Source organism: Delphinapterus leucas, chromosome 1, assembly GCF_059928025.1.
Source record: "Delphinapterus leucas isolate spDelLeu-1000000601 "Yukka" chromosome 1, BTC_Dleu_Yukka2, whole genome shotgun sequence".
Classification (NCBI taxonomy): Eukaryota; Metazoa; Chordata; class Mammalia; order Artiodactyla; family Monodontidae; genus Delphinapterus; species Delphinapterus leucas.
Window position 1 is genome coordinate 57,446,794 of NC_143129.1, and position 16,691 is coordinate 57,463,484.

At 41.2% G+C, this 16,691-nt stretch overlaps 2 protein-coding genes across 27 annotated transcripts in view; one reads left to right on the forward strand and one right to left on the reverse strand.

Annotated features, from left to right (window-relative positions):
* The window catches only part of CLEC20A (C-type lectin domain containing 20A), a 65,633-nt gene extending 63,877 nt beyond the window's left edge, over positions 1-1,756 (forward strand). The window contains 1 exon segment of the mRNA XM_089921403.1: positions 2-1,756. Within this exon segment, the coding sequence (XP_089777529.1) occupies positions 2-126 (125 nt within the window). The 3' untranslated portion in view covers positions 127-1,756.
* Positions 1-16,691, reverse strand: part of RASAL2 (RAS protein activator like 2) — a 393,146-nt gene that overhangs the window by 3,484 nt on the left and 372,971 nt on the right. For 16 of the 26 annotated variants that reach the window (XM_089920293.1, XM_089920249.1, XM_089920225.1 and 13 more), the window contains 4 exons: positions 14,928-15,130; positions 13,576-13,663; positions 8,140-8,278; positions 2,515-7,575 (listed from right to left, as the gene is read on the reverse strand). In XM_089920293.1, the coding sequence (XP_089776419.1) occupies positions 7,424-7,575; positions 8,140-8,278; positions 13,576-13,663; positions 14,928-15,130 (582 nt within the window). In that variant the 3' untranslated portion in view covers positions 2,515-7,423. The other 10 variants (XM_022556582.3, XM_022556581.3, XM_089920053.1 and 7 more) reach the window with 5 other exon arrangements.

Genomic DNA, 16,691 nt, shown 5'->3' on the forward strand with positions numbered 1-16,691 from the left:
GGGAAGAGAAAAAGCTTTGGAAAATTAGCTCATCTGTTCCCATTGTCACCATCCTGGCTCATGGTGACAGGTTGGTTCATGTGCTCAGATCTTTTCTTACTCTCTCCATTTTTCCTGAGCTCTTAAAAAACTCAATACAGCATAGTCAGAAAGACCTAAGTTTGGGTCTTGGCTTTGAGCTTATTAGTTGTGTGACCTTGAGCAAGTAACTTAATCTTCCTGAGCCTCAGTTTCCTCACGAATTAGGATCAACAGTACCTAACTCATATGGCTGGTATTATGACAAAATGAAATATTCCATAAGAAGTGCTTAGCAAATTGGCACATTGGAAGTGCTCAATATATATTAGCTATTATTATTATCTTATTATTATTCTGAATATACATTTGTTCCAGGCTTTTTTTTCCCTCTTGTTTTTTTTAAAGTATTGTGAGATGAGAGATTGTGAAGAGGAAGAATTATTCCTAAATATTGTGACAAAAGCCTCAAGCTGATTTTTGAACATGACCTAAAGGCACATTTTTCAGTGATATCAGATAATAATCATAAGATGTCAGAGCTAGAGAGTTCCTCATAGGCCATCTAGCCAAAACCATAATTTTACAGACAAGGAAACTGATTGGCATTAATCTAGTAGCTTATTGCAATTTACTCATAGGCCAAAGAAACAGCACCCAGGCAATTCATTCTAAAATCTCACAAACTGAAGTCTCTAGGAAGAACAGTTGTGTGTGTGTGTGTGTGTGTGTGTGTGTGTGCGCGCGCGTGCGCCCGTCCGCATGCACGCACAAATGCCTGCCAGGTAGCGGGGAGGGAACTGGAGAGCTTTCGGTGCATTTTGCTGTTGAAGAGCAGGTGCACATGATGCAATTTGGCATCTGATAAATTTTTTAGTAAAAGTTCAAGTAATAAGACTGCAGTGCTGAGTATTAAGTCTACAAAAGTCAAGAACGGTTTTTTTTTTTGGCAGGGGTGGGTTACCAAACCAGAAACCATCTACCTTTTATTTTAAATTAAAACCAATAATGGGAAAATTGGGGTCAAGATGGGGAGTTCCAGCTTCTGGTCACTTTTGTTGGAATATAGCTATCTCATATTAATGGAGAGGATTTCTACCTCACAGATATAAAGGATGGAATTGGTGGGGACAAGGTAGAGTATATTATCAGCTTTAGTAGCATTTACTGACAAAATTTGAAATAGGAGGCAAACAAAACACCTATAGCCAACTTATCCCAGTTCCATGGATGGGAACAGAGAAAACACTGTAACAGACACTCACACAGTGCTCAGAGAGAGATATGGACTAGTGGTTGTTAACTCTATCTGAACTTAGAATCCTGTGGGGAAGGTTAAAAAAAAAAAAAAAAAAAAGCCTGGCCCAATCCTTAGAGAGATACTATTTAATTGTTCAATGGTGGGTCTAAAGGGGCATCTCTACTCTGATGTTTTCAAGATCCCAAGTGATTTTGATGAACAGCCAAGACTGAGAATCCCTGATTGTCATTTGTTTTAGTCTCCTTTGTCATTAAACATTTTTTGTGTGCTGGGGGTGGTGGTGGTGACCTAACAAACTTGATTTCTGTACTTTCCTATTGGTGAAGGTGCTAACGACAAAAGGCAGGTAGCTGCAGGGAGGCTAAGAAAAATAAAGGGTATGGCTGGACATAAAGGGTAGATGGGTGGACAGTTAAGGGCTAAGATGACTAGGAGGTTACAAGATAGCATCAACAACAGTTTCTCTCTTTTTGATGTTTCAGATCCAAGAAGTCTTAAAGCTTACATTAGGTCATGAGCAATTCAGATTGAAATGGGTTGGCTTTGAAGTAAACAAAAAATAGCACACGTCTACTGTGACCTGGAGTCTCCTCACACAATTTTCTCTGGATTTTGAGTGAATTTTAGTTTTTTAATTCATAGTAAAACAGAAGTAGAAGTCACTAGATATGTGAAGAGGCTAACTGGTGGAATTTCAGACCTATACTTAGCCTGTAAGAAAACTACTTATGGGACCTGCATCCTGGGGTTTTAAAGAATGAAGGTAAGCAGAAGATGGGGGTATTTGGAAATAACCTCGAGAATTACAAGCAAACAAGAACAAAAAACCCCAACTAGACAACAAAAATCCTGAAACAAACCACATTAATCTATTGGGGAATTAAGAGAGGATAGTACTGGTCTGGAGAGCTGAGTGGGGCCATACTTTCAATAAAGTGGAGGACATTTTCTTCACCAGTCACAAGCTAGTAAAGAGATTTCCAACTCTCCAGAATGAGGAGCTCTCTAAGGGTGTTATTACAATACAGTATGTGTTAATGCTAGCTCTTTGTCCTACAGCTAAATATTTTTACCTGTAAATTGGGAAATTCTAAGACGCATTGTTCTTAATGTTAAAATATACCTTCAGAATAATGTTCCTGCATACATTTTGTTTCTGGTTTTTCTCCAAGTGTCCTAATCACCCAGATAACATGCTAGAAGTCAAACAGTAATATGTCAAATACAGTAGCAACTTTAGTCTGAAATGTTTAAAGTTAAAGTTTATTTGTATTCTTTGTAGGAATATCAATAAAAGACCTCAAACGTATCTATATCTGTACATGTACAAGAACCGTCAAAAATTATTCACAGAACAAAAATAAATCTTCTTTTAGAACAAACCCAGGTAATGAAATGCAGATATGGATCTCACATATGGAACAATCTAAGTGCCACTAGCACAAAAATATGGCTTTAAAAATAAAATAAAATCTTGGGTTTTGTTTTTCTAACGTGTATTTCTCTTTCTTGAAATAAAAAATAAATTATTTAGAGCTATCATTGTAAAATAGTCATGTGTATTAACACACTCTTATTAAGGCCCTGGAGATGAAAAACAAAATCAAATTTAGAAGTTCCTCACAGGTGTGATTCAGGTTAATGGGCTGCTGTCTGCTTTGAGTTTATTTTAATGTAACTAGGAAATGTCTAAGCACCAGTCAAAATTTAACCTGTACTATTTATTTCAAATTTTCTGCAGGATAGTGGTCAATTAGTATTTAACCTTTTGGTGATCAGGGAATTGAAGTTTTTCCCTTGGGAGTTTAGAAGTGACATAAATATGATAGTTATTCTTAAATATTTGTAGCCCCACACAGATGATCGAGGCCCCTAAAACACAGCTTCTGTGGAAATCTTTCTACAACAGATATATCTGGTTTTAAATCCCAAACTAAAACATTTCCTAGGGAAAAACAAGGGCACTGAAAAATAAGAACTGAATAGGAAATTAAAATGCATGCTGAAATCTGGACACAAACGACCACTTGGCTTTCCTTGGGTGGCTCATCGCCAAGCCTTGCTGGGTTGGTTCCTCAAACACCTGAGGATTAACTGATCAGGAACCAAAGCTATTTCTTTCTGTATCCTACTGTCGCATCAGTGATATTCAACTTTCTTTCTGTGACTCCCCAAGGTATCAATAATGATATCTAGGGTTCTTGAGACAATGTCAAGCCAAATTTCAAGTCACTTTAACTTATATATACATATAACACATATGGTACATTTTAAAGAGGAAAGAACCACTGTCATAAAATCTAACAAAGGAGAGCATAAAATTTAAAAAATCTCAAGGAAGTTTGGGAATCACTGCTCTATAAGATGGATTAACATTCAGAAAAAGGAAGCCCTAGGAATCGTGTGTTTTGTGTGGGTACCCACATGTTGTCTACAGAAACGGCCTTTCTATATATCTGCGTATTTCGAGATTGGGCAAAGGATATAAATCCTCCTGTTTCCTTGAACTGTTGGGCTATGGAGAAGGCTGCTGTGCATTAGTCCCCTTTTGGATCATGTATCTTCCTCAGGTTCTTTCACTCCTCATAAGATATTTATTCTGTCTCATGCAAATTTCATCACTTTTTGTCCTTCCTAAACTCAAGAGCATTCCTAACTGGGTCATGACAGAATGCTTCTAGAACTAATAACAATCACTCAGACACAAAAAGAGATTCTATTTAAAAATTCAACACCCCAACATATCTTGCTTTTAAACAAACTGGCAAAATAGGTCCCTTCCATTGACATATTGATAAAAACAAAGTATCCCAAATTCTTGGCCCTCAGGTAAGGGGTGGGAAGGCAACTATTTACTGTTGAAGCGAGCAGGAGACTTCACTATCAGACTTGAAAAAGGGAAGGGGAATGGAGAAGAAAGCCCTTTTGGTTTTCCATAATCTGTAGAAGGTGACCCCCCCAAAGGTGAAAACACAGGGAAGGTATGGTGTGGGCTCCAGAGCTGCTGAGTCAGGCCCAGTGACAAGCCTAGTCTGGTGTCAACTCTAGTCAGGGTCACATGGGCCTTAGGTAAATCCCAAGGAGGGTTCCTTCCCCAAGTTCAGCCCCACAACCAGCCTTCTCAGAAACTCCAAACTGGACGTAACTGGAACTAAACCTAGATGGAAGGCAGAACAAATTGTAATCAAACTCACTTGATGGCAACTGTCTTGCTCTGGGGCTTCCAAAAAGGAACTGCTCTCAACCCAGTGTGCCTCTGAGGACAGAGTGAGAAACGAGGGTCGCTAGAGCTACAGATCCATAAATAGACTAAGATCTAAAAAGCTTTACTTTTAAAGCCAAGTTAATTCTCAAGGGCGTACAGCAGTCGTAGACAGGAAATCCAACTTTTTCTTTCACTGTGCAACACCATTACAGGGAAAGGGAAAGGTAGAAGCAGACTAGAGAAAGCTAATTCTGACCAACTCAATGCCAAGTGAAAGGGCAAAGTTACAGCTGCATGATGACCTCATTTTACCACATTTCCCTTACAACAGACTGCCCTGGACCCCAACAGTATCTTGGTGATAATGCCTGGATCATAGTAAGTGCTCAAGTGTTTGTCACTGTTACCTAGTTATAATCTCCCCTCCTTCATGGCTTGTATTGCAGAGACTCAGGTAATGTGATGACTTGAAGGAAATGTTACTCCTTTTTGCTGCTTCGGCTCAGAAAGCTTATTGCTCCAGTGAAAATAAAAGGGAAATATAAAGCTCTTTTCCTAAATCCTACCAATTTGGCCATTGTCCTTGTTAATGGCCAAATCTGGTTGTCATCTGGACAAGCGTTTTGCAAGCACTTCACGGGAATTCCAAATTCCATTCAGCCTTGGTCTATGCTGCACCTCACCATGTGGTGACGTGTTGGGTGTTAGAAGGAGCGCAAGACATGCTATCATAATCCACCCACTTCTCTTCAACCATACACCTCCTCCCAGCAAGAGAGGTATGCACTTATCTGGGCTGAAGAAAAGCCAATTAAGCAATACCTCCATAAAAATTATCAGCTGTTGCTGACTTTTTCCATACTAAAAAAAAAAGTCTTTCAGAATAAGTTCTATAGACTGCAGCATTCTCTAAAGAAATACTCAGAAAAATATTCGGACAGGAATAGGTTCAAAGGATAATCTAAAATTTAACATCTGGCAATTACACTGAACTCCTAGCTTACCTCTAATTTTATTATTTGTTTACTCTTTTCTCTTCATTCAAGATAACCTGATAATAGAGGGCTGCATAATCTATCCAAACATTTTGGGCATCTAATCTTCCAAAGTAGGCAGCCCTCTAAGAAGCTCCCCTAATGCTGACAAGATGTACTGCATCCATCAAAAACATATTTGATTTTGTGTCCTCCAACCCTCCAATATAGTTTATCAGTCCTCTGTCATCTGTAACCACCACCTGAGAGCTTCCAAACCTCAATGTAAGACAACACCCATGTTACATACTTAAGGCCACTGAAACTGACCATTCTTTTACCAGGTTTTCTGAAGACTTTTATAAAGAATGGCTAGAGCTGAAAATAGCCACAAACAAGAACGGACCTATGTTTACATACCCTCTCCCCAAACACGAAGCACTACTTCAGAATTGGTGATGTTCCTTTCCTATTAAAATAAGTCATTTGGCCACAGCATGCCCTCAGCTTGGAGGGAAGAGAGAAGAATTTGTAAAATAATGATCACGGGTCAAGAAAATGCACAAGTGCCAATACATGTGGGCATGAAGTCTGCAGATCAGATAAGCACACTGGGCAGTGATTTAGATCTCTGACTGGCACAAACAGGAGTGTTACGAAGGGGAAATGTTTTAAAAGGTAGTGGGCTGGGGACCATGGTGAGGTTGCTCAGATGCAAGGCCCAACACAAAGACCCACCTGAGGGCAGTGCTTAAGAGGTCAGAATGCAAGCCTGGGGGTGCGGTGGAAATGGAGGTTTGGTGTCTCTGTCGGGGCTTCACCCAAAAGGGGACACAATAAATGTTCTCTCCTCTCCTTATAAGTATTCTGTTATGTGGAAACACTCACTCCAGGTCTATGGCTTCCTCAGGTGGTTTTTTTTTCCCCCTCCTTTCTCCTTTTCCTTCTTAAAAAAAAATTCCTTAAGGTTTATAATTTCAACTAAACATCATTAACTTACTTGAGAAATGCTGTTGCTTTCTCAATATAAACAATTGCTTAGATCTTGCTTAAAGAGATTCTAACCCCTTTAAACATTATATCCAACAGCATAGAAGGCAGGAACTTTTCCTATTTGTGCAGTTATATGTACATATGTGTGAGTATATGTGTATATATACTTGTAAATATAATGTCTGTTTAACTTGTAACATTCCATACTTCTGATAATCAAGGTTGCATTCAAGATGACATTTCACACCTCTGGAAAAAAGGAAGTAACTTAGCTTCCATGACTGTTTCTGTCCTACAATAAATCTGTCCTACAATAAAGCCAACGATGACAGCTAATGAAACTGGGTTATTATTGCCAAATCTACAAAGAGCATGGGAATAACAGCTGGAATGTGCTGTCCTCCCACTTTTAGTATTTTATTTTTCATTAAGAGTAATCATGACTTTTAAGAGAGCAATGCTTCAGATTTGGATTTCTTTTCCAAATTTTACGGAGGGGATTAGAGGAAGAAGCAATTTAAAAGTTAAAGACTGAGATAAAATTACCCTGCCCAGAGATCTGCTAGTACACTGGGTAAAATCTTTATCCCAAACCAAAATTATAACTTACAAATAGAAAAAAATTTTTGATAGGAAATATTCAGAGATTGCTGCCATGGTATGGTATGGTTAGCCCTTTTCTGTATGGAAGAAAGGGTGTTTATTTCGGATGGCTTATGGACAGCATATTTGAACAACCTCTCCAGAGGAGAGTAAACCCTGTTGGTGATGACTGCTCCCGCCATGGGGGAGGAAAGGGCAAGTGGGTGTGAAGATGCAGATGGTTTATAGAGACACAAATATTTATAGTTTTGTAAACTCTAAAGAGGAAGAAGAACACCCTTTATTACAGCTGGGGTAAAAAAAAAAAGCCCCCTATCTAAAGTGGAAAATTCCCTTCTGCTACAGACAGCAACAGGAGTTCAATAGAAATCACTCCGAAAGTCCAGTTTTGATACAACAGCTCTTATCTGTGTCCTCTGGAACAGTGTATCCCCAAATCAGATAGCTGTCCATCCAGAACCAGTCTTCGTTGATCAATGGGATAAACTGTTTTGTTTGGATCTCGGTATTTGCATGTTTTCCTAAAGGACAAGGGAACCAGAGTGGGGTTTTTAAACTGGCAGAGGAATCCCTGAAAAACTCATTCTGACAATGTCCTACTGCGGTCTGTGTGCTCTATCAGACAGACACATGGTCTCTACCAGGTGAGCCGCCAGGCTCATCCCTCATTCACATGTACCTCCTACTTTGCCTCCTCTAACAACTGCAGTGCTTTCAACAAGAGGACAACAATAATAAAAATAGCAATAATTAAAAAGGTAATCTACATTATTAACTTCCTTTGGGTATATTACAGTGGTATTTTCTGTACATGGCCCAGAACTAAGTTCCCTATGTACACAGAGCCGGGGGGGTGGGGGGGAAGCGTCGACCTTGGAAGTCTTAGCCTTATGCCCTGAAAGACAAGGTTCCTTTCTTCATTGGAGAGTTGCTCGCCACCCTGCTGTTCTGAAGTAGCAACATTCTGTAAACCTGGTGGGGTGGGGAGAGGGCTGGGGACAGGAGAGCGGGGGCATTTCCTTCTGTCTCCTCCCACAGTCTGTCTATTCACAAAGCCCATCAGCAGCTGCTGTTTTTGAATTCACCATTCTCCGTGATGGAAAGCTTGGTGGGGTTGGTGGGGGAGATGCCATTGCGGACCTGCATGCTGTACCGCTCCTTCACTTGGGTCAGCGCGCTCATCAGTCTGGTGTTGGCCGAATCCAGCGACACGATCCGTTTTTCCTACAACACACCAATCATGGCTTTATTCTGGCTCCATGCAGGCAACTACACCGTAATATTCTACTGAATGACTGTTCTAATGCTTTCTATCAAACAGCAGTACGCATGATGCTTCCCAGACAAATGGAACGTCTCTGCCTCTTTCTGCACCCTAGTCAGGCCAGCTTCCCCTGAGCCCAACGGGTCTGTGTTTATTTTCTCTCTTTTTTCCTTTCAGCATAGCAGGATTTGTTATTAATCATCCCTTGGGACCCTAGGACATCATGTAAAAATGACACCATGTGTTATGTCAGACTATGAAACAGAGGTGTCAAGCTGCCTTGCTGTATTAAGTACTTTGGGTCAAAACTAAAACATGGGAATTAGGTGGCAAAGAAAGAAGCACCAGAGGTTTCATTTCACAGAGGAGAAGTGCATGTGATCTATGGGTTCTTAGACCCCGAAGGGGGCACATCAGTCACATTTGGAAAGAATTCACATGGTGCTCAAAACTGAAACAATACATGGTGGCAGTTTATAGTCACCAACAAAGTGAGGATGCAACAGCAAGAGGGGGAGAAGCAGCCAAAAGCTCAGACCAAGGAGTTATTTGAATATGGGAAGGGAGATGTGGCCAAAGGGGGATGCCAGAAACATAACACATGAAAACAAACAGAGAACACAAGCTCCTAGACTCATTCCAGCTCAGAGGTACTCCAGGAAAGCTACCCAATAAGGAGACTGCTTTCATTTTACTTTTGAATCTTGGAAAAAAAAAAAAAAAAAGGCTTAGAACCAATATTTTGGAACCAAAGACTGTTGAATACACACAAAAAAAACCAAGAGAAAAAAGAGGGAAAAAATGACAATCTAGAGAAAAGTAGGCTCATCTAAAATAAACAAAAATAAAAATCATCCCATCAAAATATTATCAGTCTCACAAAGACTAGGAGAGAAATCCTAACCTTAGCTTCACCAGCTAGGTAAATCATCCTAGAACCTTTCCTACATGAAGTTGCCATTTTTTAGAAAACAAGTTAACGCTGAGAAGGACAGTCTTTACCTACATCTATGATATCAAAAAAAAAAAAAGAAAAAAAAAGCATGTGAGGAACAATCCCCAAAGCCAAAAAGAGCTTTTCTACCCAGGGAGTGTTTTAATTTACTCAGGGAAAAGCATGGTAAGGATAGTCATGGTCAGGTTCAGAGAGTACATACAAGGGCTGAGGGTTAGATGCTATTCCTTGCTGTTACAGCATAGCTCCACAGGGCCGTGAGCAGCACTGCTCTGCCAGAAATGTGCTGCCCAAGGATGCAGAGTGAAGACCACTGCCCTGGGGGGAAATTTAGGTAAAAGCATATGCAACAACAGCATCAAGTAAGGCTTCCCTTTAATCTCCTGCTTTGGGGGTGGGGCGGGGATCTGTATGGCAGCAGGGCTGGTGGTCACAGTTTCAAAAGTATGAAAAAAACTAGCTCACACTTGTTATTATTAACATTTTTTTTTTCCTTTCCTTGATGGAGAACTCAGGTGGTAAGATACAAAAAAATCAGCATTATTAACTAACCCCTAATCTAGCCTAAGATGCTTTTTACTTTGGAAAGGTAACTTGTTTTAAGGATAAGCAAAACTCAAAGAAAGAAAGAACTACAAGGCTTTAAAAAAAATAATAATTAAAAAAATTACAGCCAGTGGAATTTACTGGGATAACAAGTATAGATCTTTTAAAAGTCAGTAAGTAAGGGTTGGCCAGTGGTTACCAGGAGAAAAGGGGTGGGAGCCAGATATGATGTTTCCCCCTATGGTTAGAAATGATCTCTAAGCAGATAACCTGGTAATATCTAAAAATGATTAAAAAAGAAAAGATATTTCAGTATTAGGATAAATTATAATGCCTCAATTCTAAGGAGTGCAGGATTCTCTAGGGTTGATCCAAAGAAATTAGGTATTCATGAAAAATTATTTGATTCTTAAAGGGTCAAAAAAGGCTAAGAATGATTGTCTTTATTTATTTCCTGCAAGAGTAACAGCTGAAGTCAAGCAGCCCTTCTACTAAACAGTTGAAAGTTTCCAAGTGGAGAAATTCCCTTCTGTAACTCCCCCCACTGCCAACCTTTCAAAGTAAAACAAAAAATAAAATAAAAAAAAATCAAACAGGGACTTTTGAAAGTCAAGTTCAGTTGGCAAAAGATGGACTTGACTTCTCCATTCTGCCTGGATTGAATGGCAAAGCAATCTAGTTCCTGCCTGACAGGAAGGATTTCAAGTGTGGGGAGTGCAGGAGCTGGAATGTGTAGGAGGCCAGTGCACCGGGCCAGGGCTGGGAACTGCTCAGCTAGAGAATGGACGGGTTACTTGCCTGTTTGCATAATCTCATCTCCATTTATGACCTGTAATTTAACACAGCGGAGATATCACTTGCAACAGTAACTAGGCAGCTGCTTGCTTCTCCTAGGAGGAAGTTCTCCACCTGAGTCATATGGAGAGATCCGGGGGTGGGGTGAAAGGTGGCACAGTCCCTGGTCTGATGTTTAAGAAATGGTCCCTTAGTACCATCACCAGGATCTCCATGGTGGTGCTACAAGGCCCAGGACAGGGTCACCAGGGGAGTACTCATCCTCTCCCAGTTCCAATAGAAAGTGGTTGACCCCGGTGGGGCCTTTGGAGCATAAACTGACTCGAGGAGATGGAGAGGCTGAGTTCAGGGGCCAGCCTTGTCTGTAGGGGCACAGGGCTGCTGAGAGAGAAGATGGAAACCAGTTCGCTGGGTACCTGACCTGTCCTGTTTTGGGAAATGTTGGGTCCATTGCTAGTATAAGGAAAGCAATTCATTTCAGAAATATTTTTTAACTGCCAGTGGCACCAAGGCAGATGCCAGGGACATAAAAGTATGGGTTCCCTCACTGGGAAGCTTTCACCCCCAAACATGTCCTCATTCTATTAAATAATGCCAGAAGGGCTGCTCTGCTCCATCAAACACTTAAGATGTAAGATTTATCCTTTCAAAGGAAAAGTCATTTGTTACAAAAGACACTAAAGGATTTTCATAGTCTTTTGCTAGAATAAGATTTTAATGTATCAGTGAGACAACAGCTGGAATTGGGAAACCTTCCTTTTAAGGAGATTATAATTTTTAAAAAAACTAGTTTTAGCGTTTATCATCTGTGCTGTGCATGGTGCAGTGGTTTTCAAAATGTGGTCTAATGGATTCTCCAAGTGTTCTTTAGGGATCCATAGTGAGCCTCCAGTAGAAAATTTATTATACAGTAATAAATTTCGTTGAGAGAAGCCCTTGTTCTTGAATGGTCAGCAGGAACAGCTGGAAAGCCATCTATGGGAGGCACCTCTGGTTCCGCCAAAACAGTCAACAGAATCAAACCATTTGAAAACCACTGCCTGAAATAGGGACCCAAACTGTTATCTAGTTTAGCCAGACCACAAGTCTGACATTGACTGATGCTTTGAGGATAACAGTTCTCCCATTCCTGAATGGTGATGTCCTCGTGTTAACTGAGAGAAGGTCCTTACTTTCCAGAGTTTTTGAGCCCTGATGAACCTGATTCCCTCCCTTGCTTTCACCTTCTATGCCTATGACTCCTGCTTCACACCCAGTCATCTTACTCTAGATGTCAAAATGGGGGCAGGGGTTAGGGTAGAAATCTTCAGAAGCTAACGATGAGGTTGTCTTGACAGGCAACCGAGAAAGTGGAAATACTGTATGCACAGAGCCACGACTACGACACCCCCAAGCTCCCTCTGCTTAAGACTGACACGGTTTTAGACAAGCTGAAGTTATTAAAACGGTCTGTATGATCTCATTAGAACTAAAATCTATTCGGGTGTAGTTATTAATAGAACTCTCTCTGCTTTACACTGTCACATTGAAGATCCCAAAGTGAACACTTATCAACACTTGTTTCCCTGACTAAATTGCCTTCTTTATCCAGACTGTTTCTCTTAAGCCTCTCAGATGAATTTTTACAGTGTGCCTGTCAAGAAGGCCTTGTCTCTGCTACCCTTCCCTCACCTGCCTTGGGGACACCTAGAAAAGTTTAAAAAATGGACCAAGTAAGAACATTCTTCTGATTCTTAGGAGGTCTAAATATCCAGAAACTGCAGAGTTCAAGGGTCCAAAATATTCTGGGAACCGTGCTGACGACAGAGCATCACAACTCACCCTCGACTGCCGGGTATCGTGTATGTGAGGCAGTAGGAGGCCCATGACGCACTCTTCCCATGGCTGTGCTTTCAGCCTTACTCCCAATTCCTTTGAAAAATAAACCCCATCCCATATTAGCCCTGTCAGGAAACTAGACTGGGGGTAAAATGCGTGTTTAGGAATACTGGGGGCTCTGCCATAGACTGACTACTGGCTGATAAGGAGAGAAGAAAGTTGGACATAAAGTCCTTGCTCCCATTTTTATTTCAGAGCTGAGGGAAATGATATGGTACTTAAGGGTGAGAAACGCAAACCTGGCTGGGTGGTCTTCAGGGAGGTGATACATTCAGTGGCCAGACCAGCCACATCCAAGCTGCACTGCCGTTTTTTATTTGTTTCACTCTAAGAAATACAACCATGTTTTGCACTGATAAAATGAAAAAGGAATTAGAAACATTTCCTGCCTCCTGGGTTTTGCTCTGATCACTGACGTGAACCTGGGAGGGGGTGCTCTTGGCAGTCATCAGTCATGCCATTATTATCACAGGTAGAAGCTGCAGTGAGCAGAGGCCCAGGTTCTGATTTCATCAACCAAAAGAGGCTCTCCAAGCACAGCGCCAACAGAGAAGGGCAGCCAAGCGAATCCCAGGCATCAATGCCAAATCCGGAACCAAAAGAATAACAAGGAAGGGTACCTTTTACAACCCTGTCTTTCCCCTGCAGCTAGACTACTGTTTGGGGCCAGAGGCTGATGGCACAGTGGACGTGACTGACAAGACTGTGAACATCATAGCCAAGCAATGGTCAGTGGAGGTCACAAGCCAGACACATGCAGTGTACTTTTCACAGGTACCCCCTTAGAGAATCCCCTCCTTTCCAGAAGGAAAGAAGTAAACCCCATCATGCACTAGGTTGAGATTTGTCGAGCAACTGCACTAAGCACGCTAAAACTTTGCTAGGTTAACAGACTTGTCACCAGTAAAGGAAAGAAAAGGTCACAGAGGTCACAAAGAAACTCTTTTACTCTTCACAAGGTAATGCTGAGAACTTTCCAGTGACCTATTGTCCATCATGTGCCTTGGCATTTGCAAAGGGTGGGAAGTCAGGAGATAAGTTATTATAAACAAGTGCCTTCCACTAGACTAAGAACCTGCTTACCTGTGCATCAATTATTTTTTGCTTTGCATCGATAACTGCTTGCATCTCAGCATGATCCTTCTTCAATTCCTCTTCCACAGCCATTAGCCTAGAATGGGGTAGTAAGGAGAGATCAACAACTTCAAGGAGAGAGCTGGCTAACGTAGAGGACAAGAAACCCACACTCAGGACAGCTCAGTACTGCCACTCCTTCCTAGTACAAGATCTGCAACCACGCTCTATCTTCTCACCCACCTTAGAAGAAGACATCCAAAGTTGATTTCTCTACTGGGACTGGATTTTTACCTCCTCTGGAACAGCATTCCCACAATTATTATCTCCCTCTTTTCTATCAGATCCTTTCCTCAGCACAACTTATTTCATTTTAAAATTGCAAACCAACCCACAAAAACCAAACCCTCTCCTAATCTTGTTACCTTGTAACAGCTGGCCTTTCTCTTCCCCTGAACAGCTAAGTTTCCTCAGAGTGTACTCTACACATAGTAGGTCTACTTTCTTTCTCTTCCACCATTCACATCTTAGCTCCCTGATGTTTAAACTCCATGAAAAGCCTCTCGGTAAGACTGCTAAATACTTATGTGCTGCTAAAACAGAAAACCTTCTCTGACTTTAAGTTACTTGACCTGCCTACAGCATTTAACAACACTGAAGCACAGTGGTCATGAGCATGGACTCTGGGGCTTGACTGCGTGGTTTCAAATCCCAGCAGCAACACTAAGTGACCTTGGGCAAGTGACTTAATGAATTTGTTGCCTGTTTCTTTATTTGTAAAATGAGAATAATAATAATGCCTACTTCAGAGGTTGGCATTAATCAAATTATTATTAACAGATTAAACAAATTTTATCTGTAAAGTGCTTAGAAAAGTACCTGGCCCATAGTAAGTGCTATGTAGTGTTTGGTAAAATTGTCCCCTCCTTTAGTCTCCTTTGAACGTCCTTGGCCTACTCCCTTGATTCTCTGGCCCTGAAGACATCCCATGAAACTCCCTTCCACCTCTCTGGGCTTGCTGTAAAAAACTAAGTTAGCCTTTGACATTGAATACGTACATTTTTAAGATTCAGTTTTCCTCTAAGACCTCTCAAGTGAGTCACTAAGTTTTAATTTTTTCTAATTGTTACAGCTAAAGGAAAATAGACTACCTCTATCTTCAAAGGAAGTGCACTATGGTCTCACATTTAGAAAAGTGTAAGAGATACAGTCAGCTGTCACCTTTGTACCAAGTACCACAGAGGACATGCAGAGTTGCAAATGGCTTTTGCTGCCATTGCTTTAGGATTCTCTGGGTTATCGTCTCACCTCTTTGCAGCCCTAGCTACCTAGCCCACGTCCACCGCCAGGTAACCTCTGACCTGCTGATGATGCTCTTCATCTGGCTATCCTTCTCCTCCTGCTGCCTGCGCAGCCGCTCCTCGCTGTCCTCCAGCCGGGCCTTGTACTCCAGCAGCAGCTTCTGCATCTGCTGCTCCTGAACCAGCAACCGGCGCTCATACTCCTCTAGCCGCCGGCTGGACACTCGCAGGCGCTCCTTCAGTTTAGTAATTTCCTGTTCGTACTAGAGCAGAGGAGAAGAGGCACCACAGACAAGGAGAGAAATACTGGAGTTACGCTGGTTTTAGACGTTAGTGATTTATTTTTTACGATAGAAACCCTAGGCAATGGAGCTGGATGCTGCCTTGAACTGCCATTCCACGGGCTGCTGACGTTCTTTAAAATTATCAACAGGCATCACTTAGGAGCTCTGCCCGCCTCCTAAAATTACATTTTTAGTCTTACCTTGGCATTCCAAATCTATATATTTATGTATCACTCTCCACATTAAACTACCAGTTCCTGCAAGCCACATCCAATCTGTGACGGTATCAAATGGGAGCAGGAAAAAAAAAAAGATCAAGCATTTAGAAGCCTGACAAATGACTTAAAATAAGCCAAAAGCCAGTTGTCTACGTGAGAAAAGATTTCTGTATCATCACCTGTACTGCAGGATCTCTGACATGCCTTCACTCATCAGACTGCCATTCTTTCACCCTACTAGAGCCAGCCCTTTAGAGAGCAAGCAGTACTTCTATGTTAAGTTACTAAATCAATAAATAGAATTTTATGGCAGAATAGGCTATTGCTGCTTTCTCCCCAGCTATAAAAGTGTAAAACATCCAGGTCACAAGCTCTAAGCAAAAGGCCTACATGTTCTCTGGGGCTGATTAATGCTGCCTCTTGGCCCATTTTCATGATATCGTTCATCTGCCCAGTTTGCTACTGCTTGTTGGAACACATGTCTGTCTTCTCACTAAAGCTTTATATAAATTTATATTCACTAAAGCTTTATATAATTCAATTGGTTACGTGGCCCTTTCTTGTACTGAAGCTGCTGTGGGTTGGGGTTTGAGTAACTGGAATGTCATTTCTGGGTAAGGTGAGAAGCATTAAGCTGTCTTGTATATGGCCTATTTAAATTCATTAGTAATTAATGATAAATCCGTATGCTGCTTTGTAAAATGCAATGTATTTTTACATAATATTCCATTTAATTGACAATCAGACAGTTAGCTTCTGCTTGTCCAACGTCATGGTCCTACACTATGCTTATTAATCCAGAAGGTCAAAGATGACAGTTCTTATACAGTTTGAAGAGGTAGACTACATCAATTAGAATAGTTTAGGTTCCTGCTGATAAGTAAGCAGAAGCTACTTGTCTGGTTGTTAATGAGGTAATGCCATACATGATGTCAATGTTCTTGTTTGATAATCCTTATTCTTCATGTCAGCTTTTCTTAACAAAACGAAACAAAACTGAAGCAATAGATAATGTCGTTTTTTTTTTTTAGTCAATGTCTTTTAAAAAATCAGCTATAGTGTTACAAGTTCTTTACCCAGAAAAGGTGAAAAGAAAAACAAAAAAAGGGACTTCCCTGGTGGCGCAGTGTTTAAGAATCTGCCTAGCAACGCAGGGGACACGGGTTTGAGCCCTGGTCCAGGAAGATTCCCACATGCCGCGGAGCAACTAAGCCCATGCACCACAACTACTGAGCCTGCGCTCTAGAGCCCACGAGCCACAACTACTGAAGCCTGCAAGCCACAACTACTGAAGCTCATGCGCCTAGAGCCTGTGCTCTGCA